The sequence below is a fragment of the Tasmannia lanceolata genome, unplaced genomic scaffold (genome assembly GCF_043159265.1).
Source record: "Tasmannia lanceolata isolate RefF3 unplaced genomic scaffold, GAP_Taslan_0.1 ptg000016l, whole genome shotgun sequence".
NCBI classification, from domain to species: Eukaryota; Viridiplantae; Streptophyta; class Magnoliopsida; order Canellales; family Winteraceae; genus Tasmannia; species Tasmannia lanceolata.
Genome location: NW_027518693.1, coordinates 12,289,404 through 12,316,173, shown reverse-complemented (window position 1 = coordinate 12,316,173; position 26,770 = coordinate 12,289,404). Strand labels below are relative to the sequence as shown.

The 26,770-nt window shown below is 38.3% G+C and overlaps 1 protein-coding gene across 1 annotated transcript; it reads right to left on the bottom strand.

The window, feature by feature from the left end:
• LOC143847779 (Transducin/WD40 repeat-like superfamily protein) lies at positions 1-26,352 on the bottom strand. Its single transcript, XM_077356544.1, has 24 exons — positions 25,876-26,352; positions 22,280-22,389; positions 21,209-21,374; positions 20,995-21,095; positions 20,835-20,907; positions 20,544-20,679; positions 18,538-18,698; positions 16,290-16,414; positions 16,097-16,196; positions 10,950-11,046; positions 9,017-9,068; positions 8,399-8,500; positions 8,160-8,306; positions 7,856-8,018; positions 7,536-7,766; positions 7,299-7,453; positions 6,066-6,194; positions 5,617-5,734; positions 5,256-5,451; positions 4,873-4,984; positions 4,635-4,789; positions 2,658-4,074; positions 2,375-2,569; positions 1-814 (listed from the first exon to the last, which is right to left on the bottom strand). The coding sequence occupies exons 1-24, from the start codon at positions 26,006-26,008 to the stop codon at positions 338-340; spliced, it is 4,851 nt and encodes a 1,616-aa protein (XP_077212659.1). The 5' UTR covers positions 26,009-26,352; the 3' UTR covers positions 1-337.
• Between the last annotated feature and the right edge of the window lie 418 nt (positions 26,353-26,770).

Here is a 26,770-nt window from a genome sequence, read left to right as displayed (position 1 = left end):
TTAACACAAAAAAAGGTAAAGCTGCCTTGAATTTGCCACAAATTATAAGAACAAAAGTCCCAATCCAGATCTCTAATCCCAATCCTATATAGTTACAGTAAAGATACTATGCTTGTCCATCCAGACTGAAAGACGAACAAATAAAAATACATGTAAAGAAAGCAAAAGAAATCGTAAGTACAAAAAGAAAGAATTTTACCACAACAAATGGACAAAAACTGTTACTCTTCCCATGAAGGGGAAATTGCCTTTTCCAAACAACCCAGCAGAAAAATCCGACATGGAAATAGCAGGCCAAAAGAAAAACTAATTCTTCTTTGAACCTGTTAGAGATAACTCACCCAAATGGTGATGGAACTGGCCCTGGTCCTGCAAGTGCATCTGATCTTTTAATGCTTCCCATACCACATATGATACATCCAGGGCTACTAAGAGCAGAGAATTTGGCCCCGCAGAGGTCACAAACGTCGTGTCCAATGGTCGATAGGCGGCTGAGAGTTGCAGCACAGAACTGAGACGGATCTTCTAAGGGGTCGATTGACTTGTTAGACAACCCTCTCTGGATGCACATGTCGCTCAAGCTCCTCAACTCCTCTTGTTTGTTTGGGGGCGCTTTAGAGAGGAGGAGATCGAGCATCTGTTTGGAATAGGCATAGTTCTGAACCTCCATGTTCCGTTTTATGGCAGTTCTTATGCAGTTTATGCGGTGCTTTGCTAGAAGAGGCAAAGAACCAAGATGGCGGGATAGTCTTGCCATCTCGTCTTTCGCACTAATTGCACTGGGTCCTTGAACCTTCTGAAGACGCCCTATTTCCTGTGAACATTGTGTTGTGTGTTACAGATGAATACAGGGTTTTTCTATTCAAAGAGGCATAATTTGTATTGCTGCAAAATAGTAAAAAAAAAAAGAACTACATTCACAGTACCCCAGCAGTTATTTTTATTTTCTTCAAGTTTCTCAATTGGAACACATAATGAAAACAATTTGTACACTTTCTGTGGTTAATTCCCAAAAAAGTAAACGAGAAAAAGACTTTCAGCCTATGATTTGGCCGACACTCTGAACTTATTGATGATATACGTGTCGTGTTGCGGGATCATGAAAACCATCATTTGAGTTTGATGTAGTTCGGGGAGGAGAATTGAGAAGGAAGTGGTTGGCTGAGATTACGGATTCGGTGCGGCTCCTTCGCCCCCAAATTCATCACATTAGACGATCAGCTAACGAAAAGGCAGACTGGTTGGCAAAGGATGGGATGGCAAAGGCATCCGTTAAAGTGTTTCAAAGCATGCCTCAAGTTGGTGTAGGATAATTGGCTTCACGGGAGTATCCGATGATTATGTTGTGGGTCTATTAGCTTTTCGCCTGATGCGGGCTTTTGGTTCTCTGCTTGTATTCTCAAAGTCTCTTTGGGAGACAGCTTGTCCCCATGTCTAACTCTTTGAGCTTTTCAGTAGTAAAATTTGTTATCTTTCAAAAAGAAATATGATCCCCTCTAGAGTTGCAACTCAGGTAGATTTTTGGGAATTCGGGTTGAGATTTTACTTAAATCGGGTCGCGTTGGGGTTGATTCCAATTCAATTTTTACCAAAAGCTCAACCCGACCCGACCCAAGTTGCACCCCTAATCCCCTTCCCTAAACCTAAAACCCTAGACAAACTCTTATTCTAATAGTATATTCATTGCATCCGATCGGTCTCCCTTTCTCGCTACATATTGAAGACTAAAGAGAAGTGAATTAAATTGAAGAATGAATTGTTAATTGATTATCTCATGCATGTTTTAGATTATAATTGATTAATCCTGATTTATTAATTTGTTAAATGAATACCATATTTATATTGTTGCAAATTATGATAGTAATCAGTAATTTTATATGTATGTACATGTATGGACGTGTCATCATTCCTAGATTTTTAAAGGTTGCCATGTCAGACTCCTTGCATCTTTGTCGAAACTCGACACACAATTATGTGGACTCGAATCTGTATCCACAAATCATGATTGTATATACTTTCTGTTTTAGCCATGTACCCGTTTCTAAATTTTAGGGGTTTACTGTGTCTGACACACCGTGTTCGCGTCCACAGATCATAGCTTTCAGCAGTTGAAAAAAAGCATTGCATGGAAGTAGCACCCCCAAATAGCCCAATTGTTGGGATTAGACTCGCGATGAATATCCAACCATCCGATCCTTGTGTTACAAGATAAAGAGTGTATGTACTTCAATACGTGATATTTCGATTTAATTATCTCTGGAACTTAAATTATGTCCATTTTTCAGGCATAGCAATTCAAGAGGCACTAAAAATTATTTGGCTCAAAGATTATATGTTAACCATCACGTTATTCCAATGTGGATATATATAATACCTGAAGTAGAGGAACTGCAATCTTGTATTGCGCACAGATAGTGGCTTGAGCTCTGATGTCTGCTCCACGGGACTGATCCTTAGCAAGTGCCAGGAAAGCTTCATCAAAACAAGACAGTGCATCTGGAAGTTGATTTTGCTCAAGGTGAGCAAGTCCAGTTTTGAAGCATACTGAAGCAGCAGCTCCACGTGGAACCTGAGAAAAAATGTTACAAGAATAACTATGGAAATTTTCTCCACTTGAAAGACAAGAAAAAAAACATGATGGGCCTCAAAAAATTTACCTGGCCAGGTCGAACAGATACCGGTGGGGATGTAGGACGGGCAAGAGATTTTATGGCATTGACCCCAGAATTGGACCCAACTGCTTCAAGTGCACCAAGATCTAGAGGGTGGGAAGAGTTCAGGACCTGAGCAGCTGGAGCCTGGGATTGTGGTGGGATGCCACCATCTGGAAGTCCAATAGAATCTAGAGGCGCAATGGGTTGTTGGGGTATTTGAGGTTGTAGGGGTGCTTGAGGAGGGACACCCCCATCAGGAAGACTGATATCAGGTGCCACCTTAACTTGGTTAGAAGGTAAGCCATTGCCAGGCCCACTAGTCCCTCGAGCACTCCGATCTAATCTTGGAGGGTATGCTCCTGGAGGAGGTAAAGACGCTGCAACCTGTAGGGATGAAATGGTATTCCGGAAAAAGTCCTCTGGAATAGGCCCAGCTGAGACTCCCATGCCCATAACCATAGGGTTAGGTTGTGTCGTCGGTGGTGGACCCACCAAAGAATCACTTCCAAATATGTCGGCCGCAACAGGAACAGAGTTGGCCGTTGTAGGTTGGGCTAAAATCTGTGAAAGATCTTGTGAACCCCCTGACAATGACTTGGTCCTCATAGGAGGGCCTAACCCCTCACCAAGTTTAAACTGTTTTGTGGCTTCTTTGAGTTTATTGACATCTGTAGCCGGTGCAATTGGCTTGTCACGAATTCTTATCTGTATTTTTTTGGTTTTACTTGTTCCTTCATCCTCCTCACTACTGCTACCATCAGCACCATAAAGGGGTTTCTTAAATTCTTCTTCGGCTTTGGTTTGTTCATCTCCAGCAGCCAATTGTCTGGATATTGTATCCATACCCATCGGAGAGTTACCCCTTGAATCGCCACCAGCAACTCCGTTTGTCTTATTAGATACCGGCTTGGCCAAAGATGTTTGCAAACTATTAACTTTGTGTTCACCATTAGCTGCGGTAAAAGCTTTAACCAAACTGTCTTCTCTTACTTCTATTACATTACCCCTTCCTTTAATTGCACCAAGGTAAACACCGATATGGTCAGTGATGATTGACGGAATGGTACCATCGCTTGTTTTCATGTATGGCATCACCTCGCCAGCTAGCTCCCACTGAGGTATATCCTTTAAATCGGTTGGGGTTTTGATCTCCCAGTTTCCGCCACCCCATTCCGGTCCTTTAGGAACCATACTTTCGGCAGCAAAGTTGGCAAAGATACCTTGTGTCCATCCAGTGGAGCGAACTCTTAATATCCGTTCACAGTAGCGCCTAAGCTCTGAATCAGAACCAGCATCCTCCAACTTCTGAGCAAGACGTCGCATGGCACTAGGATTCAGGTGGCATATAAATAAATCAAGCATGCTTTCAAAGTCTGCAATAACCTCAAAAGTTTCCTTTGCACTGTCAAATTGGCCATACCTGCAATTTTACTGAATAGGTTAAAACATTTTTCTCACTCAACAGAAATTATATAAGGCATACATTTTCGTTCTTACAGTCATAATCAAGGGATTTCCACGATACCAGAAACACGGGAATGGTGAATATATAAGGAAAAGGCATATATTTTATCCGTAAGCCAATACTAAATAAAAAACAGAGAGTTGATTAATACAAATATTTTTGCATATGCTAAAGCAAAATATGTGAATGCATGAAAGGCTGCAACAGAATGCAATCTGTAACATAAACACACATGCATGCATATAAAATATAGGAGATAGAAAATAAGATCTTTGTCAATTTTTTCCCAAAAAGAAGAAAAAAGTTAGATCTTCGTCGATTTTTATGTAGGCTATAAAATAATTCTACGAGATTTTTTAATAAAAAAAAATTCATTATTGTTAACGAACAAAAATAAGAAAAAAGTTCTTTGTCCATTTTTTTGTAGGCTGTAAGAGAATTCTACAAAATTGGTGAACTACGCAACTTAATCTGTACAGCCAAAAATGAAATGAATAATTCCGAAGGTTACATACTTGATGCACGCATATCCCAGTTGGCGAAAACGATGGAACAAATGAGAAGTAGGAGGACACTGTGGATAATCTCTTGAACGCAGGAATTCATCCTTCAAAACTGACAAAGCTGTGGAAAAACGGAGGGCTTTAATTGCATAGATGCACCGCAGTACCTAAGATAACCAGGAACATATTCAGAAACAAACATGGATGAGAAATGAAAAAATTCATACATAAGATAACAGCTGTATCTCACCTGAGTAAACTGTGGACCTGCTTGAGATAACGACACAGCAAGGTCCCCGCAAACAGGAGAACCTTTGGCAAGAATATCAAGAGACCTTGGTGTAATGCGCAAGCTATCAAACCTTAATCCATGGAGCATTTGGAAAAATGTCAGTAGTCACAATTTATATATGTTAATAATAAAAAAAAATATAGAAGACACATCAAATTGTGAGCCATGACTGCTTCTCAATATATCAAAGAAATATATTGCATACATATACATATATAATTGAACAGAAATAAATCAAATTGAGCCATTTAATGGCGACCGAGCATTCTTGTCTCCAAAAAATAAGTTGTATCTATTAGCATAGATGCAGTACTAATTATGCATTAAGGAGAGGAGAAAACCTTGATGTAATTTGGTACAGGGTCTCTTTAAGGTCGAGCTTCTGCTCGAAATTTTGTTGCATGGTAGCAAACCCAATTAGAAGTGGTTCAAGAAGCCCTACAAGACAGCTCCGTATCTCAACCCCTTTCTTTTGTCTAGGATTGATATCTGTTGGGTTTGCGAGCAACAACCGATCATTCAGAGCACCAACCAGCACTGCATGGAACAAGACATCATAATGGCTAAGAAGAAAGGTATGAACAATACCAAAAATGCCGTGACACAACATTTTCCTTCCAAAACAGATTATGTTAACCCCAAAACATGACCCAAAAAAAAAAAGGTCCCAGCATTTGAGACAGAGAAACACAAGAAGCTTACCGGAATAGGGCATACTAATAGAGAGAATGGTTCGAACTTTACTATCCCATCCAAGCACACTAATTGCAGTCGCACTTGAAAACAAAAGAGCAGGACCAACCCATAAAAGGGATCTAAAGTACAACGAAGTTAAGTGTGTAAACAAAAAAGTGGCTGATGAAGCAATCAGTTATAAAATACAAACAGAGAAGGAACATAACACAAATCATGTTATGAACTATTGGAGATACTGAGACGTATCGCCCAGTGTGTCACGATTTTCGGTTGGACGATACAAAACACAAAAGTGGTTATCCAAAAAAAAAAAAAAAGATGACCATATTTGTCCCTAAAATATTTGTATCGGGCCATACGGTATGATACCTATCGGACTTTGAGGTGTCCAATACGTACTTTGCATCGGATGCTTTAACCATGGACAAAAACACACTAAAACTTCTTGAGGATATTGAAGGGAGTCCCTTATCAAATTTGGTAGAACTGCTTGACAGTATGTCTAGATCTGCAGAAGCAATCAGTACCCTGTGGCTAGTCAATATTCCTGCAACATTGCCTCTTAGAGTTTCTTGCCAGTGAACCTGTGAGAAAATGTTGAATCATATAAGAATAATTATTGTAAGCTTCTTCTAATCAATTGGCATGGCATTTTAACCAAATACGTAGAAGTATTAATCTCATAAGTCATAATACAATGAGAGGAAAAATTGCTTTGTCCGTGCAGGATTAAGTGGAACAAGGAAAATAAAAAATATAGCATCATAAAAATTCTAACCTTTCTCACACATGTACAAAAGTTCCTGGAAAGACGCCGAATAAAAGATGTCATGGTAATTTCCATGAGAGTATGCTAGCTTGTTAGAAACTAAATTACCGTGTCTTGGATCATTAAGCAACAACAAAGCTCCACGTAGCAGTAATGTAGAGAAGTAAATATTCAAACAAGTCATCCAACCAATCTAGGAAGCGTCAAGTACATGAAAGCATTCATAAATGCTTTATAAAGTAAACATTCATGATCACCCAAGATAGTTCATTGCCATCAGGTTTTTTTAATGGTTCCATCAGTGAAGATATCGGGAAGATCCTATAGCTACTTGTATGTTCAGACTTTTATGTGGGGAAAGTACAGAAGTTGCATTTTTTTTTTATCAAAACAGAAGTTGCATGTTAAGATTAGGAAATTCCTTGAGAGGTAGAAAAGATGTGCCAGCCAGCTCCCTAGAAACACTTCATCTGATTTTCCCAACTTCATCGTACTTCAAAAGATGGAGCACTTGGAATCTCCATTAGGAATGAAATAGGCCAAGCAGTATGTCGTTATAAAGAAAAAACAGTAACTTTGTTATAAAGTTTTTTTTTTTTTGAATGGTAACTGTGTTATAAAGTTCCAGTACAACCCTCAACTTTCTTCCATAAAAATGTATTCATGCATAGATAAAGAAATTCTCAGAAGGAAAATTGCCAATCCCAAAAGGAAATCAAAATATACCAGTGGCAAAAAAAGAGTAGATTGATATTTCAACCCTGGTAAGCCATTACCGAAACAAATGGAACTATCATACTATTTGACCAATCTTTTACAATACGGCAGTTCAACACAAACAGCACAATGAAAATAACCAAGAAACGATTACAAGTTGGGCAAACCATGAGTCTACAAGAAGAGGGGCAGAACCAATTACCTGGAGTACAATTTCATTTACTTTCAGCTTTATCGATTTTTTCCCTTCAGCTTTTGTTGATATATACTGACCATCATCAGATGAAAGGCGGTATCCTTGAAGAAGCTTAGCCAATCCAATATGGTCCCCGTGAATGGCATAAAGGACAGTTGATTCTACAATAAGGAAGAAATACGCTCAGCAAGAATCATATACGTTTATTATGCAATACGTTTAGAGAAAGTTTGTTTAATCCACCTAGTGGTGAAGAAAAAATGCGGTCAACTTCAGTTTCAAAAACAAACAGCAGAGGGCCCCGCTCTGAACCAACATTGGCATCAGCAAATGAGTTTGGATCAAGTGCTCCATTATTTTCGCCAATTTCTTGTGGGGCAACCCCTGGCAGAATATACAAAGCTATGCTAGTCCTATCGTCATCCAGAATAGCATATTGATTTTCATTAGGGCCAGTAAATGCGGCATCTCGACCTACACAAAAGAAATAGGCAGAGGTTAATGGTGTTTCACATGAATATATACGCAACTAGAAAAAAACACATCAAGAAAGATACGCAAACCTCTGATTGTGCTTCCTTTAGTATTGCTTGACTGTAAATCAGTTTGTTCCCGATAAAGTACGACTTCATTTGTAACACCATTTAGCTCAAAAACAACTAGAAATAAGTGTTGCTTTGAACTATAAAGCATCCTCTTGGGAAGGATTTCAACATTTCCAGGTATCTGAAACCAGATAATGAGTAAGTCTCCACTCAAATGTAGATGAAAAATCAATCGCCTTTGTGGTTTGCTATATGATACTGCTATTGCTCAATGAAATATCACAATGAACACATTAGGAAAAAAATATACTTTCATCATTACCGTGGAATATAGCTTCTTGTATATATTATCCACTCCAGAGCAAAGATTATATGCCATAAGGTTGGCACCATCTATATAAAACGCCCTGACAGGATAATGAAGAACTCGGTTTTCTTTATTGAAAAAATTCAGCTCCAAATGAAATGGCTGGAAAAGCACCCATTGCATAAGTTTAAAGAGTGGAAAATAATAACAAAACTATTCAGGAGACAAAATGACTAGATCCCTCAATAGCATACCTGGCACACAGGAACATCCCTCAGATGATGGTTACCATCTAAGATAGTGATGAGAGGCAACCGAGAAATTGGTCCATTCTTGGAATTTCCTTCCATGAAATGCTATATCAAGAATACATATAAATATGAATCAAGCACTCAAATGGAAAGTATAACAGCATTAAAGATGTCATGCCACTACCCAACTCAACTCAACTCAACTCAACAAAGCCTTTGTCCCAAACTAGTTGGGGTCGGCTAAATGTCATGCCACTACCATTGTGTATGTAAAGGAACAGTACAGAAATGAGAATGACTGAGCAGAAAAGTTTTGTACAATGTAGATGCTAGAAACAAGCATATATTTCTAACATAAGAGAGTAAAACAGACGTTTATTTTCCACGGAAGTTATCTTGAAATTATCTGCACTGGTACAATGGAATACCGATATGGATATGGATAAGGCCTACATGTCTATGCATGTCATGTATGCATTGATATCTATAACAATCACCCTACATTCAATAATTATGAGGATTTGTGTGCCCTACCATTTCTAGGTTTATGGAAATCCTTCCCCATATCCAGATTAAAAATTGAGCACCTTAGGTACCAATGCAAGAAACAAAGCGACATACACTGTGAAGAAATGCCTTCCGTGCAATATCTGAGATTGTAAGCTGACTTTGCCTGGAAGAAAGGAAATTACATTGTCACTTTAGGATACAGGATAAAGCATCTAAGATTCAAATATGCTGTCAGAGAATCAGCAGAAGAAAGATATTATTCTCAGCAAGGAAAAACGAAGCACCGTAATGATTTCCATGGATTGTTTTGGAATGAATGCTTGGAAGACTTTTTCTACAACTACTTTATTTATTAGTCCTAGTAAGTTGTATTTCATTAAACTAGTCTAGTAGGCTGTGTTTCATTAAATAGTGTCTAGTAAGTTGTATTTCATTAAGTCTAGTAAGTTATGTTACTTTAATTAAGTTTAATTAAGTTGTGGTATTGAAAATTATAGTAGTTAATGTTGTGGGAGAGTCCTATGGAAGAATTCCATACAATGTGTTGTATAGGATGTAGTTGGGGGATTTTTGACAAAACTTATGTAATTTCCTTCTCCTTCTCTTTGGTTGTGTTATTGTGTTCTACTTTCTTCTTCCCTCTTAATCACCCGCATCATCAGGTATCAGAGCTAACGTTACTCTCTCGAGCTAGCTTCACTTTGCTTTCTTTTTCATGGTAGCACGAATCTGTAAAGGAAGACTTAGTAACCACATGATGGATGATTTGAGAGATAAAAGAGATGATGAACTTCAAGCATTTTGAAGACAAGTTGAGCAACTTTCCATGCGACTTGAATGCCACAAAGATCGTAGCAAGTGGTGTGGGGTGAAGACATGGAAATTCTAGTGATGAGCCCGATGTGAACCCCTTCACTAATAATCACGAGGCTAGGTTGGGGAGGTTCTATCGTGATTTCGACACTTTGAAGATTGACTTGTTGGGGAGGTTCAGCCTGGATATGAAACCCTAGGTTGCCAGTTCAAGTAGGCATCTACAAATCCTAAGTTACCTGTTCAATCAAATTCATAGTATGTACAACCACAAATTCCTTAGTCTAACTTGTGGCGCTCTTAGTGAGCCCAAAAATCAATTCACAATGTAAGTGGGCTTCAGATTCAACCCCAATCAGGGCACAAAAAAAAGTGATAAAAGAAAGGGGAAGATTCATATAAACTTAGTTTTTCATGAGCCAAATATGACAAGTAATTGCATAGCTAACAAGCAGAATCTTCAAAAATAATAAATGATTAACTCTCTCTCAACTCAACAAAGCCTTTGTCCCAAACTAGTTGGGGTCAGCATAATAAATGATTAACATCAAAACAAAAATAAAAAAATAGCAATAAATATATTAGTCTGTGCTTGAAATTAAGAGAACGATTTGGAGGAACCAAAAAGATAGATACTTATCCTTCACTGCTGTCCACTTTCTAATTGTTTTACTCTCAGTTTTTAGAAACAGAGCTTCCTTCTATATTTCATTTGTATGAAGTAAAAATCACAACCAAAAGAAGCTACAAATTTCATTATGTCATAAATAACAAAATGCAAACAGAAACAATAAACAATTGAGGGAGAAAAACAATTCTGTCCTCACAACGATGACCAGACGAGGACCAAACAAGAGCTGATATAGGCATCTATCCTATAATAACGGCTAGTACAAATAGAAGGTCCCAAATCTTACAGAAATATTGATTGTATATTTGTATCATCTAGTTTCTTGTGATATAAAGGAATAATAAAAAATAATTACTCATACATGATATTCTCAATATATAAATGTAGAGGGAAAAACAAAAAAGAAACCATTCTCCGTAAATAAATAGGCAACCTACATGTTAAAGTTATTTGAGTTTTTACATTAATGATTAAACTTGGTTTGTCTTTACACTGGACGTAAATAAAAAATGATAATAGCAACTTACCCCTTCAAGTGATGCTCTTGCAACTGTGATCTTTACACTGGTTATAAATAAAAAAATGAAAATAGCAACTTACCCTTTCGAATGATGCTCTTGCAACTGCGCTTGGAGCTGGTGATCGGCCAAAATTCCAGACGAACCTAAAGATGAGAGCTTTTCCTTCAAAACTGTGGCTGCAAGTCACCTCTAGTAATTAGGAAAGCTGATTACGGAATACAAAATGCTAGCAACCAATCCATAAAATTGAACAGAATGTTGAATGCATGAATTAGCAACCAAGAAAGTCCATAAAAGAATAAATATCTCAAATGTACAAGACACATCCAAAATTCTTGTGAACAGAATGTCTAATGCATGAATTAGCGACCAAGAAAGTCCATAGAAGAATAAAGATCTCAAATGTACAAGACATCCAAGATAATTTCCAAGACTAGCACAAACTTAACCACCTACAACAAGGGCCAAGAAGGATATGAAAATATGCATTCAGGCAATCCCAAAGAACAAAATGATGCAGCAAAATTAGGATTAAATGCAAATTGATCTGATCTAAGAGGCTAGGAAATAAATGTCCAAAGAAGAGAGCAAGAGAGATCGAAGGTAATACTTAAAATGGTGCACACTTAACCCTTAAACATAAGTCAATGCTAAAATAAATCTACCGCCTTTTTTTGTTTTTGTGTGTGTTTGTTGTAGTTTTTTCCTTCCAAACGCTCAATGTAAAAAATCTCTCAAAATAACATGGGAGGTCTCCTTTCTAAGCCAATGAATCATGTTAAAGAAATCACCCTCAATCCACAGCTTTGCGGCTCTGTTTGAAACAAATTTGATGCCACTCCACACAATACAAAAATTCCCTCCCCCTGCAGCACAAACCAAAGGGGTCGCAAAACCATCCGTGATATGGACCTTGCTACGCACAGATCTAAATCCAATTATAAATAATATCATGGTCCAAAACCCCTCAAACCACTAATTTTTAAAAGCAAGCTCAGAAACCTCAACGATAATCTAGTTTATGATTTTATCAATTGCAATAAATTTATCATTAAAAAATTGCTCGTTCCTAACTTTCCACACAATCCAAATTGTTGAGGTAAGAAGAATTTTCCAAAGGTAGTCCAATCTCCTATTGCCAGTTGGTTTGTTCCACACAGCAAAAGGGCCATGACTAAGGATGTCGCCGAATTATTCGAAAAGAATTTAAAAAGGACGAAAAAGAAGCACCATATCTGAGATGCCCTAGGGACTAGATAAATAAATGGGTTGGGGATTCTACCTAGAAAGCACAGAGCACCTCTCTCTTCCACCAAAGAAGTGCGCAACTCCTTTCAATTTCAGCTATACATACCAGTGTTTAAAAACACGGATGTGACGCGGAATGCAGCCAAGAAAAATCCTTGTCGACTCGGCGCAGACATGGCCAAGAACACGCTTGACGTGGTCATAACTCAGGAGAGTCAAAGAGTTTTTATTGACTCTGCAGGGTAAAACGTGGAATGCGGATGCAGTGCAACGCGGAACACGGCCAAGGTAAAAGGGAGTCGACTCGAGCGAGTTCCGAGTCGATTCAACGAGTTTTTAAACACTGACAAAAACAACACATTTCTTTCCTCTGTCATTGGTTTCCATTCAAAATAAACGTCTAAACTCGATTACTAATCAAGGAGATCAACGGCATGCATCTTCCCAAAATATTAGCAACCTCAATCTTAATTCCTCTATCATCCAGATCAAACATTCTGAGCAAACAATCTTCTAATCCACCTCTTTAGGATCAGGAATTGTGGGACCATGGAATGGATATTATCTTTCATATTACCATCATCATCTTTCCATCAACCTTTTGACTAAAGGGTTGCAGACTCCTTTCATTACCTCTATTTAGGCTTTCACTTGATCTACGCCGCAAAGTCTGCACTTCGCACATAAGCTACTCAATAAATCATCTCATTTACGACATCTCACCATGTTGGGCCTGGTTTTTCCTTGGAAGTTGCAACTAGAAAACATCGTATTGGCATCTTGAATCACATATCTACTTCAGCTCTAAAACCAACTTTTCACAGCAAAAGTAAAAGAATCAGATGCAAAATTATCCGATCTAAGAGGTATGGGGATAGACATCCAAAATAGAGAGCAAGAGTGATTGAACATAACACAAAAAAATGGTGCTTGTTGGACTCCACAAACAGTTTGAGAGAGAGAGAGAGTTGCTTTCATGATTTCCAATAGCTCTAATAATGATGTCCCATTACAACTTAAACCTTTTAAACTTAAACAAACCCTAAAATCAATCTAAACTTTAGCGATCATCGAATCTCAACCATACGAAGCCTCTTCAGTTAAATAAAATAAAATATTCTACAGTAATAACTCAAGTGGATCTTCCCTACTTGAGTTATTAATCATGGCTCAAGTTGATGGTCCCCACCACTTAAGTCACTAAAATCCAGAAACCTTTAACTTACCTCATCGATCCTTCATCGTCCTTTCATCCTCCCATATTAGTATGGTTGCATAGGTGCTTGGGCGTGCTTCTCCCATTATAACAATGGAAAGGAACTCTCACTGAAATCAACTCAATCAACAAAAACTGGTAAAGACCCAACACTATATGCTGATAGTCTTTTTTTCTCACTTATGACAGAACAAATAATTTCCCTTCAAAACATAGAGCTATTGATGCCACCCTTAGTGTCCTTGTTAAAACAATCTTTTTGTGAAAAGGTAGCTACTCTACAATCCGTTTTTTTTTAATGGTAGCTACTCTACAATCTTGAATACATGGTATTTATAAAAGTTAAAACAATTCAAGCTCAAGAGTGTAATGCTTCCAAGAACTTGATTTTGTTGCCAGGAGTGACAGATCATATGAAGAAATCGGGATATATCATCAAGCTTAAGGCTACTGACATGATGGAGCACTATGAAGCTAAACATGTCGCAAACATAGATGTATGTGGTCAACAACAACAAAAAGTACATTAGCAACAGTCAGATGGATAATCATCTTTCATGTCATTTTGGCAAAAATGGCAACAAAGCAATAGAACCTATTTCAAATGGACATGAGTGCTTTTCTTCACAATAACCTACCAGAAATATTTTTTTGAACAACCAGGACTTGGTGGGTACATCTTGAACAACCAGGACTTGGTGGGCACATCTTTTTTAGATGTTTGAGATACTTAAGATTTTTAGTTGAATGATGGTTTAGAGCAGGAAAAATGAGCACATTTTTTTCCAGAATTTATAACAATTCTTTTGGTATTTTTATTTTTCTTCATTTTCCTAATTTTTATTTTTTAAAATGGGAAAATTCGAGAAGCGTTAGCCTCTCCTCACATGTACACCTACCAGGTATGCGTTACTATTTGCTCAAACTCAACTCAACTCAACTAAGCCTTTGTCCCAAACTAGTTGGGGCCAGCTAATGCATTACTATTTGCTAATGGGACAAATTAAAGCATATTGATCCACCCAAGCATAACATAAAAATATATTTTGAGGGTACTTTGGGCAGTTCTGCACTTGATATCCACATAGTACAAACATGGTAGTTTGGTACTTTGGTGTACATATGGCATTTCCAATTTTTTTATTGCACTCAACCTAAAGTTTTCTATGGCATAATGTGCATTCATTAGTCACTAAATTGTCCCAACAGTTTTACAAGGTATAAGAAGTTAAGAACAATAAGGGGGCACAGAGTTAGTATAAGAACAATAAGGGACCACATAGTTAAACATTATACAACCCACAGAAAACAGATGCCTATGACGTCACCAACACATGTCATAAGCATAAGTACTTAAATAGCAGAAAACTTAATTAACGTTAATAACACAATGCTTACCCATAAAACATCTCAAAGCATAAAGGCCCATGATGTGATTAGACATAGAATATAGTTATGTCAACAATAAACTAACTTCTAATACCCACACTCCAAGTGCATGTTTGGAGTCACCGTGCTAAGAGTCTTGCCTTGGAGATTTAAAAGCAAAAGCATATGAAGGACCGAAAAAATTTATATGTATTTGTTCTGTTGTAAAGTTTTGTTTATCAGATTAACAGTGCATATGTGCAAGTTAGTTACTGCAATTGAGAATATGAAAGTCATGAAATTATCTAACATTTACAATTTTTATATACTCCACAAAAGTGCAAGAAAATCGAAAAAGTTGAGCACGGATCAGTTAAAGACGAGTACGATCACCCAAGCTCTGGCAGCAATAGGCAATCTTCTTGGAACGGCAGCAAGACTAAATTATAGGCAACATAATCTAATACGAACTATAAAATCCCTACCAGGCTGAAGGGGGGAAGTTTTATAAGACAGCTGTGAGGCCAACCATGCTGTACGGCTCAGAATGTTGGGCCACCAAGAAGCAGCATGTGCGTAAGATGAGTGTAGCGGACATGCGAATGCTTAGATGGATGTGCAGCCGCACAAGGTTAGATAGAATTCAAAATGAAGACATTCCGTAAAAAGGTAGGGGTGGCACCAATTGAGGAGAAGATGAGAGAGCACCGCTTAAGATGGTTTGGACATATCCAACGTAGGCCTTTGGATCCTCCGGTGAGAAGAGGCGACTCGTGCCAAATTGATGGAGTAAAAAGAGGTAGGGGCAGACCGAAAACAACTTGGGTACAAACAGTGAGGAAAGACTTTGATAGCTAGGAACATAACATAAAACATGACCTTGGATAAGATAGAATGGAAGAAAATGATCCACGTAGAAGAACCCAACTAGAGCCAGGATTAGAACCGGGTAGATTCCTTCTTCATGAAATTTCTTAAGGATTCATTTAGCCAACCCCAACTAGTGTGAGACAAAGGCTTTGTTGAGTTGAGTTGATAATCTAATACGAAAATGCTCCAATTTGCATGCTGGACACTTTGCCTATAATAAGCAATTCAGGCATGAAGAAAACAATAGACAGAACCAAAATTAATATGTCCAATTCCTCACCTTGAAATTTTCGAAAAAAAATTTCCTCACCTTGAAGACAAAAACAACCAACAAAAACAAGAACCACAAAGCATGATCCCATTCATTATGAAAATAAGAATCGAGATAACAAACTAAAAAAACACGGCATATATACATGACCAAACTGCAATCTACAGCTCAAACGGGTAGTTACATTGGCAGAGTCCATTATTGTATAAAATATTTTTCAAATTAACCATATAGAATGCTCCTATATAGTTACCGGTGGATCCCCTTGCACTTTGAAGAACCGCAAACAGTTGTTTCCTTCCTTCCCTAGTGTATGCACCTCTACTTTTCAAATTGTCTCCACCTGTAACATTCTTTTACAGAAGGAATGGGAACACATTTCTTAAGGCATTAAACTCATGGTAAATTAATTTTGAATTAGTAATCATTTGATGCTGCATACTTACTGCGAACAACAATGCTGCTAAATTTAACTTTGGGTGGACTACTAAACACTTGATGCGCGGCAAGGGATAAACAGCCTCTCCACCTTGCATAGATAATATTTGGGTAACATCGATTGATTCAATTGCTGCAAAATCAAACAGAAAAGAAATAGAGACAAGTATCAGAGACTTACCAAAGATGGTCCGGTTAAAATTTTTGAATCTGACATCCAATTACTACTTTTGAAGTGATTCACAAGAATCCAAGGCTAGAACCTGAGCGGTTGACTCAATCTCACGCACTCAAACACAAACTAGGTCAAGAGAAAGATAAATGAGAAAACCAAACTAAATCTTAGGCCACCGTGAAAACAACGATGATTACCAAGCCCTAACTAAAATATTTAATGAATATTGCCCCCCCCCCCCCCCCCCCCCCCCGCGGGGCAATCGTTGAAACCGTGTCATAACCATGGTTTTAAACTCGGTTTCGGACCCCACCGAAATTGGAATTTTGACCGAAATACGACGAAATCAAAAAAGCCATTTTTTATCCCACCTGAAATTACGGCCGAAATTACAGGGAAATATTAAATAATGAATAAAATACAATTTTTTCCTAAAATTTAGGACCGAAATTGCAGGAAACTGAAATTTCGACCGTGAAATAAAGTACCATTTCGGGTATTAGCTGTTTCGGTGTTGGTCCCGACCGAAACCTGAAATTTCAGTCCGAAATTTCAGATTTCGGTCGAAATTTAAAACCATGGTCATAACTAAAACCAACCTCTCAAAAATTCCAATGATTGACATCCATTCAGAAGGGTGATGTCAAAATTATCCAAGGACATGTCATCAACAATGCAAAATGGGATTAATAAAAGGAAAAATAAAAAAATACCCACGGGATGGAGAAGTATCCTTAATGTGAGAGACACTGCCACTATAATCAGAAACGATGAGTCATCAACTCTTTGGTAAGACCCAAGGCATTATAATGAAAGCCAAAATGATAAAATTTAAGCATTGAAAAATTATTGATCTTCCATTCTCAAAAGTGGAGGATTAGTAATTATATGAAGGAAAGCAAATGGGATCTTGATCTTTCCTCCTGACCTTCATTGAGAGATATTGAAGGAAAACTCAATGATGCAATTTCTGTGGTAAACACTGAAGATATTTTCGTTTGGGCTGCAAGCCTGAATGGAAACTACTCCCTAAAGGGTGCTTGGAACTCTCTTAGGTGCAAATATCCTAATTTGAATGCCATTCTCTAATTTGGTTTGAAGGCCACATAGCAAGGCACTTTTTCAAGGTGTATGAACCAATCCAAGGGAGGCTTAATACTAAAGGTACCACCATCAAGTTGGACACTCAAATTGATCCTATACGCCCTATATGCATATGCCTCACTGAATCCATAGATCAGTTATTCTTTGGAAGTAGTTTTTCTGCTTGGATTTGGAAATCTATCCTATGGAGATTTCACAAAAGAAATGATGTGATTTAGCCTTAGGGTTAGTTTATATATGAGGACAAGTTTGTTTTATCTCATTTAGAGTTTTATTTTAGTTTTTTTAAGATAGATTTGATTGGTCCTAGATCTGGGAGATCATAGCGAAAATGTAACCTCAAATAACATCATTAGTAAAGAATATATTAGTATACCAGAGTAATGCTAGAAAGTACAATTATGTTCTGCATAGTTAATTATTTTTGCATGTAATATTTAGAAGTAAGAATTGTGAATTCCTACATAACATGTAAAGTGGATACGGATATACATATATTATTGCATAATCGACAAAACTAAATAAATTTAACATAATATTTGATTAATGGCATAAACAGTCATTCCAGAAATGCCAAGATTTGGAAAGGGCTGAATCATGGTTGGAAATCCACTCAGATCACAGAGAGAAATCAAACTCAGCGCATGAATTCGATATGGTCTTCTTTTAAAACGTGGTAGCAACCTTAGCCAGGAAAAAAAAGGCACCGTAATATCTCAAAATGAAATGAAATTAAGAAACCTCTGTGGAGATTATTCAACGGATCCACCAGAACTAAATAAACAAATGAAACAAGGAAAATGTGCAGCGGCAGTACAACAAAACAATAAGGAACATAAGACAAGAAATTGCATAGCTGCAAAAAATTCAGCACAATTCAACTCATCCACACCATTGTTCTCTTTAAGAATTGGAAAAGGCAATAAAATAACTAATGCTAACTGAATTTGCCCTAAAGAAAAGGACAGTTAACTAACCAGCGGGCTCAAAAAAATTTGCTTGCATAGGCTGTCTATTTGGATTAACTGAGACACGTGTTTTCCACACTTGGAGAGTTCCATCCTTTGAAAGAGTGACAAGAACCCGCAGCATAGGTAACCATGCAATAGATGTTACTGGATGAGAACCCACCTGTGTACTGGATTTACAATTGAAAGTAAACTCAAGTAAAAAACCAGCAGTAATATGGCATCAAAGGAACTGAGAAGTTATCTTTGATAACAGAAGATAAGGAACAAGACAAAGAAAATTATAATATACAACAAATACTATGGAAATGCAAAAAATGCACACGATGAAAACTCATCCAATTTTAGGTCTACAATAAATAATCACACAAAAGGCTACCATTCAAAAAAGAAAAGAAAAAATCACAAAAGGCCAGCCTTAACTCTTCCTTCTAGCAGGATGAAATTGAAAACCCACTTATAGGAATCATCATGAACATATCCAGATTTACCAGATTATCTCATTGCCAGCTCTCGAATCCGAACAGTCTCAAGGACATGCCTCAACTCCAAACAAAGAAATAGGAATAACAACAGCTTACATCATGTCATTGTCATCCCTGGCCAGAAATTTAGAACCATCAGATGAGAGCCTATGGAACAATGTCTTTCTACAACTAGATTAACCATTGAGATAAAAGAATGTTGTATCATGGCCACAAACCACAAAGTAGCCCTGAATTGCTGCTTCCAAAGATGCAACACCCAACAATTTCTGCCTAAACCAAAAGAAATACTCAAGAACCTCTATAGAGAGGAGTGGAGTCTCCTCAAGATAGACTAGAATCACCAAGCCATTCCAAGTTTGACATTTTCACAATCTTAGGGAGAGGAACACCTGATCCATCTTTCGAGCAAAAAAATATAGTGCTTTAGAGTCCAAGAACGAAGTGAACACCCAAAGAACTATTGAATTCAATATCAGTCCAACCAAAAATAAGGTCCTTTAAGAGAGCCAAGCCGCACAATTTCAAAACAAAATGGTGGGAACTTTTATGGGCAAAGGATGGAACAAGCACAAAATAGAGTTATTCCATACCAGAATTAACCTAAACGAGAGAAAAAAGGACTGGAATCCTTCAAATGGAATTATTTGCAAAAGTTTTCCTTTTTGAACAAAGAAACAGAATTTTTAATAAAACAAATATATTCAACCTTACAAAAGCGGCAGAAGTTACACACAGAGTGTCTACTTGCACTGGTCTTTGCTAAAATATTAGCCAACTTCTTGTTCACTCTAGGAAGATGAGAAACAAAGACCCCATTCCCCTAATCCCGTCAACCATTTCATCAGTGATGTTAGCCAATCTCCAAAGACCAACAGAATTTCCAGATGGCCACCCAATCATGTTTCTTGATTCCACCCATAGCCTACCTTCCATCTCCCTTTTAAAGATACAAATTTCCATAAGCAGTGTATGCACCTCTGCCTCATTCGAGTGTGTAATGTCGATCGGACCCAAATAAGAAAAAATGATCCTGCCTCTATGGTCTCTAAAAACTCCACCAACCCATTAATTTGGAATTCCTAAAGAAAAGAATTTCAAAGTTCAACTTAATGGGATTTGGAAGTGATGGCACCCACTAGGCCACTTCCCTCACCTTCAGTAGTCATCGCAATAAATTTCTTTCCCCTTTCTAAGAAAGAGTAGTAGGCAGACGTCTCTAAATTTCCACTCCCATGATTTCTTTCATCTCCCTTCCCTTCTTCTCTTCCATCCATCTTCCTCCCTTCTTCATCCATCACCCCAGGGTTTTAATCAATATTTTTTACTAGATCCGTTCATGCAAAACTGATTTAAAATTCACCATGTATGATAATGAAAGGAGTCATATTTATGATTCAAACTTTGATTGAAGTAATTTATGATCCAAACTTAACAATCAGCATTCTCTCTTTTACCAAGTCAACCTCAAAAGGATAAGTGAAAAGCCAACCACCCAGTGAACAAAAAAAGAAAGAAAAGAAAACTCACATTCCTATCATATTGGGTCTCTCAGTTGATACATCCCATGCCAAAAGTGTACCCCGCCTATCACCAACAAAAATCCACTCCAAGGTTGGATGGAAGGAAAAAGCACTAGCACCAAGGAGCTTAATTGTATTATCAACTGCACAGGCAGAAAAGAAAAAGAAAAAAAAGAAAGAAAGAAAGAAAAGATGGTAGCAAAGAAAAACACGTGTTAAAAAACAAGTACAAAAATTCAACCAAAATAAATTTAAAATAAACAAAAATTAAAATTAAACATTGTTATTCTCATCTTACGTTGTAGTGTATAAAGAACGGCATATGTCTGAATGTTGTAAGCTCGAATCAAACCATCAGCATAAGCTACATACTGAAACCAAAACCTAGGTTACAAGCCTCTAACAATGAGGGATCATAAGAAGCGAGAAATGCTATTAATCAACATTATGCATGTTACCAGGACAGGAAGGCGAGGATGGCAAGCAAGGTTGACTATAGGTTTCTTAAGATCTGTTCTAATTTTTGTTGGTGCCCTTCCCCCTTCAACAGTTCCAACAACTTCATACAGTCCAAACAATATGTGATTCAGAAGCAACTATTTGGCATTATCACTCTAAGAGCATGTTAACAATGAAAGAAACAAAAAAAAATGAAGCAACAAAACAAGGAACCTGTCACACTCATCCGACGGTGAAAACCAAAAAATACAACAGGTTGCAGGGGAGTCAACGCAAGGTGCACTTCAGCATCAGAGGAAATGTGTTCCGTCTTTTTTTCAGGAGAATGTAACACAGAAGTCTGCTCAGTGTCAAAATCACAGGATCGAATTGTACAATCCTAGACCATAAAAGGAACAAGTCAGTGATCATGATAAAAGAATAATGTATTTCCTTATTAGCTCGTGAACCTAGGTAAGAACAATAAAAAATGCTACACAACATTAAAAAGAGGTGAGATGGCACAGAAGCAATAAGACATTCTTAAAGCAAATGGTTTCCAGAATGTACTAAAAATAGAACATTGAAACTTGCCATCGCTACGAGGGAAACTTTGTACGGTGCCAGAATGAGCACAAGAAGAAGAAATTAGTAAATAGAATAATTCAACAACATCCAAAGCAACCATAATAAATAAAAGCTCTGCAGCTTGGTCAATCATTTACGTCCTTCTCGGGCAAACAAATCTTACATCATCTCAGAGTGAAACAATTCCTAAGGTACAGATATAGAAATCATCAATAATTTCCCGATCATCTTACCTTTGTTAGGTCTCATGGGAGAGATTTATGACTACTTCTATTACAATTTAAATTCGTCTTCTGATAAAGCGCTAATAAGAACACCATTTAAACATCACTGTTCTGTGCTGGAGCAAGAAGAAAGTTCAGAAAGGTTTCATAAAACTATCAAGTACCATATTTCTAACTCTTGTAAAGAATGTAGATCAGATTAAGTTTTGCATATCATAAGAAATATAATTTGCTCACACTAGAGAGGAATACATCAAACACGCATTAGATGATTTGAGAGAAACAAACATAGTACGACATAATTGTGTTATAGTTTTAGGAGCATTAATAAACCTCTAAGATGATTGGAAGAACTTGACACCAAAAAAATTTCCCATAACACATGTAAGTTGACACTAAGAGAAAATCATACAACGAAAGCGTATAATACAGTTATCTTCTATAGCACATGTAAGATGATTTAAATTCAAAGTAGGTGCAAAAAAAACCAAACCTCAAGAACAGCAATCACAGCATGCCCGCTAGTAGGGCTGTATAACATACGAACAACAGGTGCACCAATGTCAATTGAAGAAATCTTGCTTCCAGTAAGGGCATCAAATTCTGTAGGGCCAAACATTATAGCATATCAAATACACAACATAACAGTCCAAAGGAAAAAAAGGACTATATAAGTCCGTCTAGACTAAAATCCTTTAATAGTTAAAGCTACTGATTAAGAACATGAGCCAGATACAACTGCAAGATGAAAACCAGTAAAGATTGTACGGATAACTGATAAAAAATCACCAAATAGAACTTCAAAATCAACAGAATCCATTCGACCCACCTAAGCAAAATGAAACAGTTAATTGCATTGAGATGCCAACTGTTCCAGCATTCCAATATCCAATTAAGTCAAAAGGAATATCAAATAGTTAAAGGAAAATATCAGCATCGCTCTAAAACTTCAAGGAGTTTCATCAAGATACTCCTAAATTGATATTTTAAATGAAAGAGCACAGCAATTCATGTGTTGAGAAAATCCACCGGGCAAATCCGATCAGATCGTGCACAAATAAACGGAAAAGTAGAAAATTAATAGCAAGCCACGAGATGAACACCGAAATTTTACGTGGTTCAGCCCAGATGCCTATATCCACGAGCAAGAACACGATCTTCCACTATGAGAAAACAAAATAGAAAGATAACAATGGGATAAACACGCGAACCCATAAACCGCAACCCTTTCCTTCCCCTCTCAACCAAGACCGTACCCGAGAGTAACCCGAGGAAATACCCAAGAAGAACCCTCTCCTAATCTCTTTCCTGTTTCGCTCTCCTCTCTTTCTCTCTCCCCTCCTCTTTGCGGTTACCACACAAACAGCTTCTCACCAAGAGAAAACGCCCCTCTCTTATATAAACCTAGGTTTTCCAAAAACCTATAAACACTCGTTTTCTAATTTAGCTTCCCACTAAACCGTGGGAAACAAGGCAACTTTCCCAACAATCTCCACCTTGGCTTGTTTCCCAACCTCTGAAGATTTACCATTAATATTGCCACCGGTCCGTTGTTGCCGCAACCCACGATTGGCCTTCTGAATTTGAAGTACTAGCTACACACCATCGAATCGAATCACCCAGGTCCTGACTCCACCTAACCCGATCAACACGGCCAATGCACATGTGTAGCTATCAACCCATTGAGTCACCCAGTCAACCCTTGAGAGGGATCCCGATCCATCTTCCCCATCATAGGAGCTGTCACCTCACCAGCACCTACAACCTGGAAAGATGTCTCCGTACCAATTGAGAAAGAGACCTTACGTGTAAGTGTGGACATGCCACTCGGTTTCCAACCAGACATTGAGATCTTAGGAACACTCGTCACAGTGTCCCTGACTATACGATATAATTCGGTACACTCGATATCCATCATCTTCTCCAGCTTCCCATCATTTCCCTTCAACGCCTTAGTAAGGGCCCGTTGAACAAGGATGTCCCTCACCATCATCTGTCATAGGGTGAAACTAACCTTTCCATTAAACCTGTCAATGTTAAGTTGGGTAGAAAACGATTTTACCGTCATCTCAACTCTCCCTTGTTACGAAGCTCATCCAACAAGAATCTCTCGAATAATTTTTCTACCTCTGACGATCACTCTAACCATGATCTAACAACGACACCCACGATCACTCCAAACTAAACTCTGATACTACTTATTGAGAAAATCTGTCGGGAAAATCTAATTCGATCGTGCACAAATAAATAGAAAAGTAGAAAATTAAAAGCAAGCCACAAGGTGGACACCGAGACTTTACATAGTTCGGCCAAGATGCTTACATCCACGGGCGAGAACAAGATATTCCACTATGAGAAAACAAATTACAAGAATTACAATGGGATTAACCCGCAAACCTGCGAACCCGTAAACCGCAACCCTTTCCTTGCCCTTCCAACAAAGACCGTACGCGAGAGAAATACCCAAGAAGAACCATCTCCTCTCTTGCAGTGGATCCTCCTCCTGGGTTTGTGAAGATGAACTTTGATGGGTTGAACCTCAGTGATCCGGTCCTGCTAGCATTGGAGGTCTTCTCAAGAGCTCTTTGAATGAGGCTGGATGGGCTTTCTCAGGCTCAATCGGCGAGAGGTTCTACGTTCTAACAAGGCAGAGGTCCACGCTCTTCAATGTGACATTAGACTAGTTGATCAGAATGTGCTAGAATGTCTCATCATAGAGGGTGATTCCCTCGATGTTATTTGATGAGTGAGAGGTAGTGATTGCTACCGTAAATGATTCACAGACGTCACTGAAGAAGTTTTGGATGCGATTGAGGGTCACAAAGTTGATATACGGCATGTTTGGCCTTCGGCAAACAGTGAGGCAGACCGTCTTGACCACTCTGAGATCGTTAGAGATGAGAATATTGTTTTTTTTATTTTCCTCCTACTTGAGTTTATAATTTTAGTAGCCTTGTTTATTTTCTGTTTAGAGTTTGCGATTTGTCTAGTTGTCTTTTCTTTCCAAGACCTCCTCTTCCTTGCAGTTTCTTCTGCTTTTAATAAAGTTTACTGTCATTCAGGAAAAGAGGTGTAATGGGTTTTTCCCCTTTCTTTGAAGGACTTATTTCAGACTTGGCGGAGGCCTCACCCGAAAGAGAGACGGATATTTTCTTCGGTTTGGGGTCTCCTTTGCACTCATTTGGACTATGCACCAAAAGAAACTAGCATAGTTTTTATGGGAGTTGCTGGTCTCTAAAACGGATGTTATGGGAGGCCAAATTTCTTCTCTGCCAAGCTGGGCTCTGGTGAAAGAAGAATTCTTTTTTTTCTTCTTGGAAGGGGCGAGAGGGGGGGAGCAGATCTTGGATTTTTCAAGAAATGTAAACAGACCTAGCTAGTCGTATAGTGAAAAGGAGGACTACATCTTGGGTTCAACCTTTAATTGGTTTGTTGTTCGTTGGGGAACCCTGGCCTAGCCGGGATAGGAGGCATTTTTAGAGACGGAAATAGGGGGGAGATAATGGGAGTTCTTCAGTCCCATTGGAGTTTCCAATTCCAATGAGGTTGACACTAAGACCCACTTGATCGCATATTTTTTTCACGAAGTTTGATGGCCCTCTCATGGTGGAAGGGGATTCTAAAAAATGCAGTCAATTGGGGAGCAATGAACAGTAGAGGGGTGTGGCATTTGGGGCTAAACATCAATGAGATGCCCATTCAATCAAGGGGCAGGGATATCTCTATTGTGGATGCTCTTAGAGAGGCCAATGATATTGCTGATATAAAATTGGCCAAAGATGGCGTTAGCAGAGAGAGTTTAGTTGAGGGGCAATCTCTGCTCCCTCATGTAATTGTTCTGTATTGTTATCCTCTTCTTTTGAATAAAATCATACCTCAGTATTGCTCCAAAGTTCAAACCTAGCAATCAGGTGAGAATTGTAGAACCCAACATTAATTGCCAGGCTACAAATATCATATGCAAATTCATTAGCGAGAGTTATGAATCACTAGTTAGAATCGATTGAGTACTAAATGCCAACGAGCAATTCATCTAAAAATCGGATTTTGAATAGGAAAAAAAAAAAAAAAAAGAGGAGAGGAATGTACCGATTATGAAGCTTCCAATGGCGGCAGCGATGATCGCCTGATTAGGGTGAAATGCAGCGGCGTGGGGCTGCAAGGGTTTGAGGCCGCGATTGACATGGCGGAGATCAAGATGATGGACCGTGGACCACTCCATCGCGATTCAGGAGAAATATTAGGTCAGATCAGAAAGAATTGGGGAAGAACAAAACCCTAACAAAATTGTCCAAGAACAGAGAGAGAGGATGAGATCTGACTACATCAGGGGAAAGATGACCTCGATCTGATCGAGAATTTGATTTATTCCACTATCAGATAGAGAGAATCATGAGAGAGAGAGAGAGAGGGAGAGGGAGGGAGAGAGAGAGAGAGAGAGAGAGAGAGAGAGAGAGAGAGGAATCCTTGGGAAAGAAGAAGGATTTCTCAGGTGAGAAATGGGTTTTCCCGGTGCAATCATAAGCCAAATTGCATCGGGAGATTTTAGGCTTTTTTTGTGCGCGTTTGCGGGTCTTTGTTTGTTTCAGAGTGCTGCTAGGGAGACGCTGGCGGTGTCAGGGGTGACTCTGACAGCAACTAATATGCGGCCATCTGGACAAAGGAACAAATTGTTAGGACAAATTGTACACTTATTACTTTTATAAAAGGGTAAATTACATTTACACCACCTCTAGTTTCTGACACATCCACTTCAACCCCTATAGTTTAAAACCTGACAAAGACATCCCCTCTAATTTCATTGGGTTTTTTTTTCACTGGACAGTGCAAACGGCGCGCGTGAAATGACCTATTTGCCCTCTGTTTTAACTCGACTGAAAAGGAAGAAAACAACTGTTGGGTTTTTTATCTTTGAGTTTTTACTCGACGGAACTAGGGTTTTCACTGTATGGAAGACGAACGACGATTTCCTGTCATCTTCAAC

Excerpts from the sequence above, each read along its gene's own strand:
- LOC143847779 (XM_077356544.1), bottom strand. The coding sequence starts at position 26,008 with ATGGAGTGGTCCACGGTCCATCATCTTGATCTCCGCCATGTCAATCGC. Across the intron at positions 11,047-16,096 it reads AAGTGCAAGGGGATCCACCG|CCACAGTTTTGAAGGAAAAG; the intron begins GTAACTATATAG and ends GGTGACTTGCAG. Across the intron at positions 4,790-4,872 it reads CAGGTCCACAGTTTACTCAG|GTACTGCGGTGCATCTATGC; the intron begins GTGAGATACAGC and ends TGGTTATCTTAG.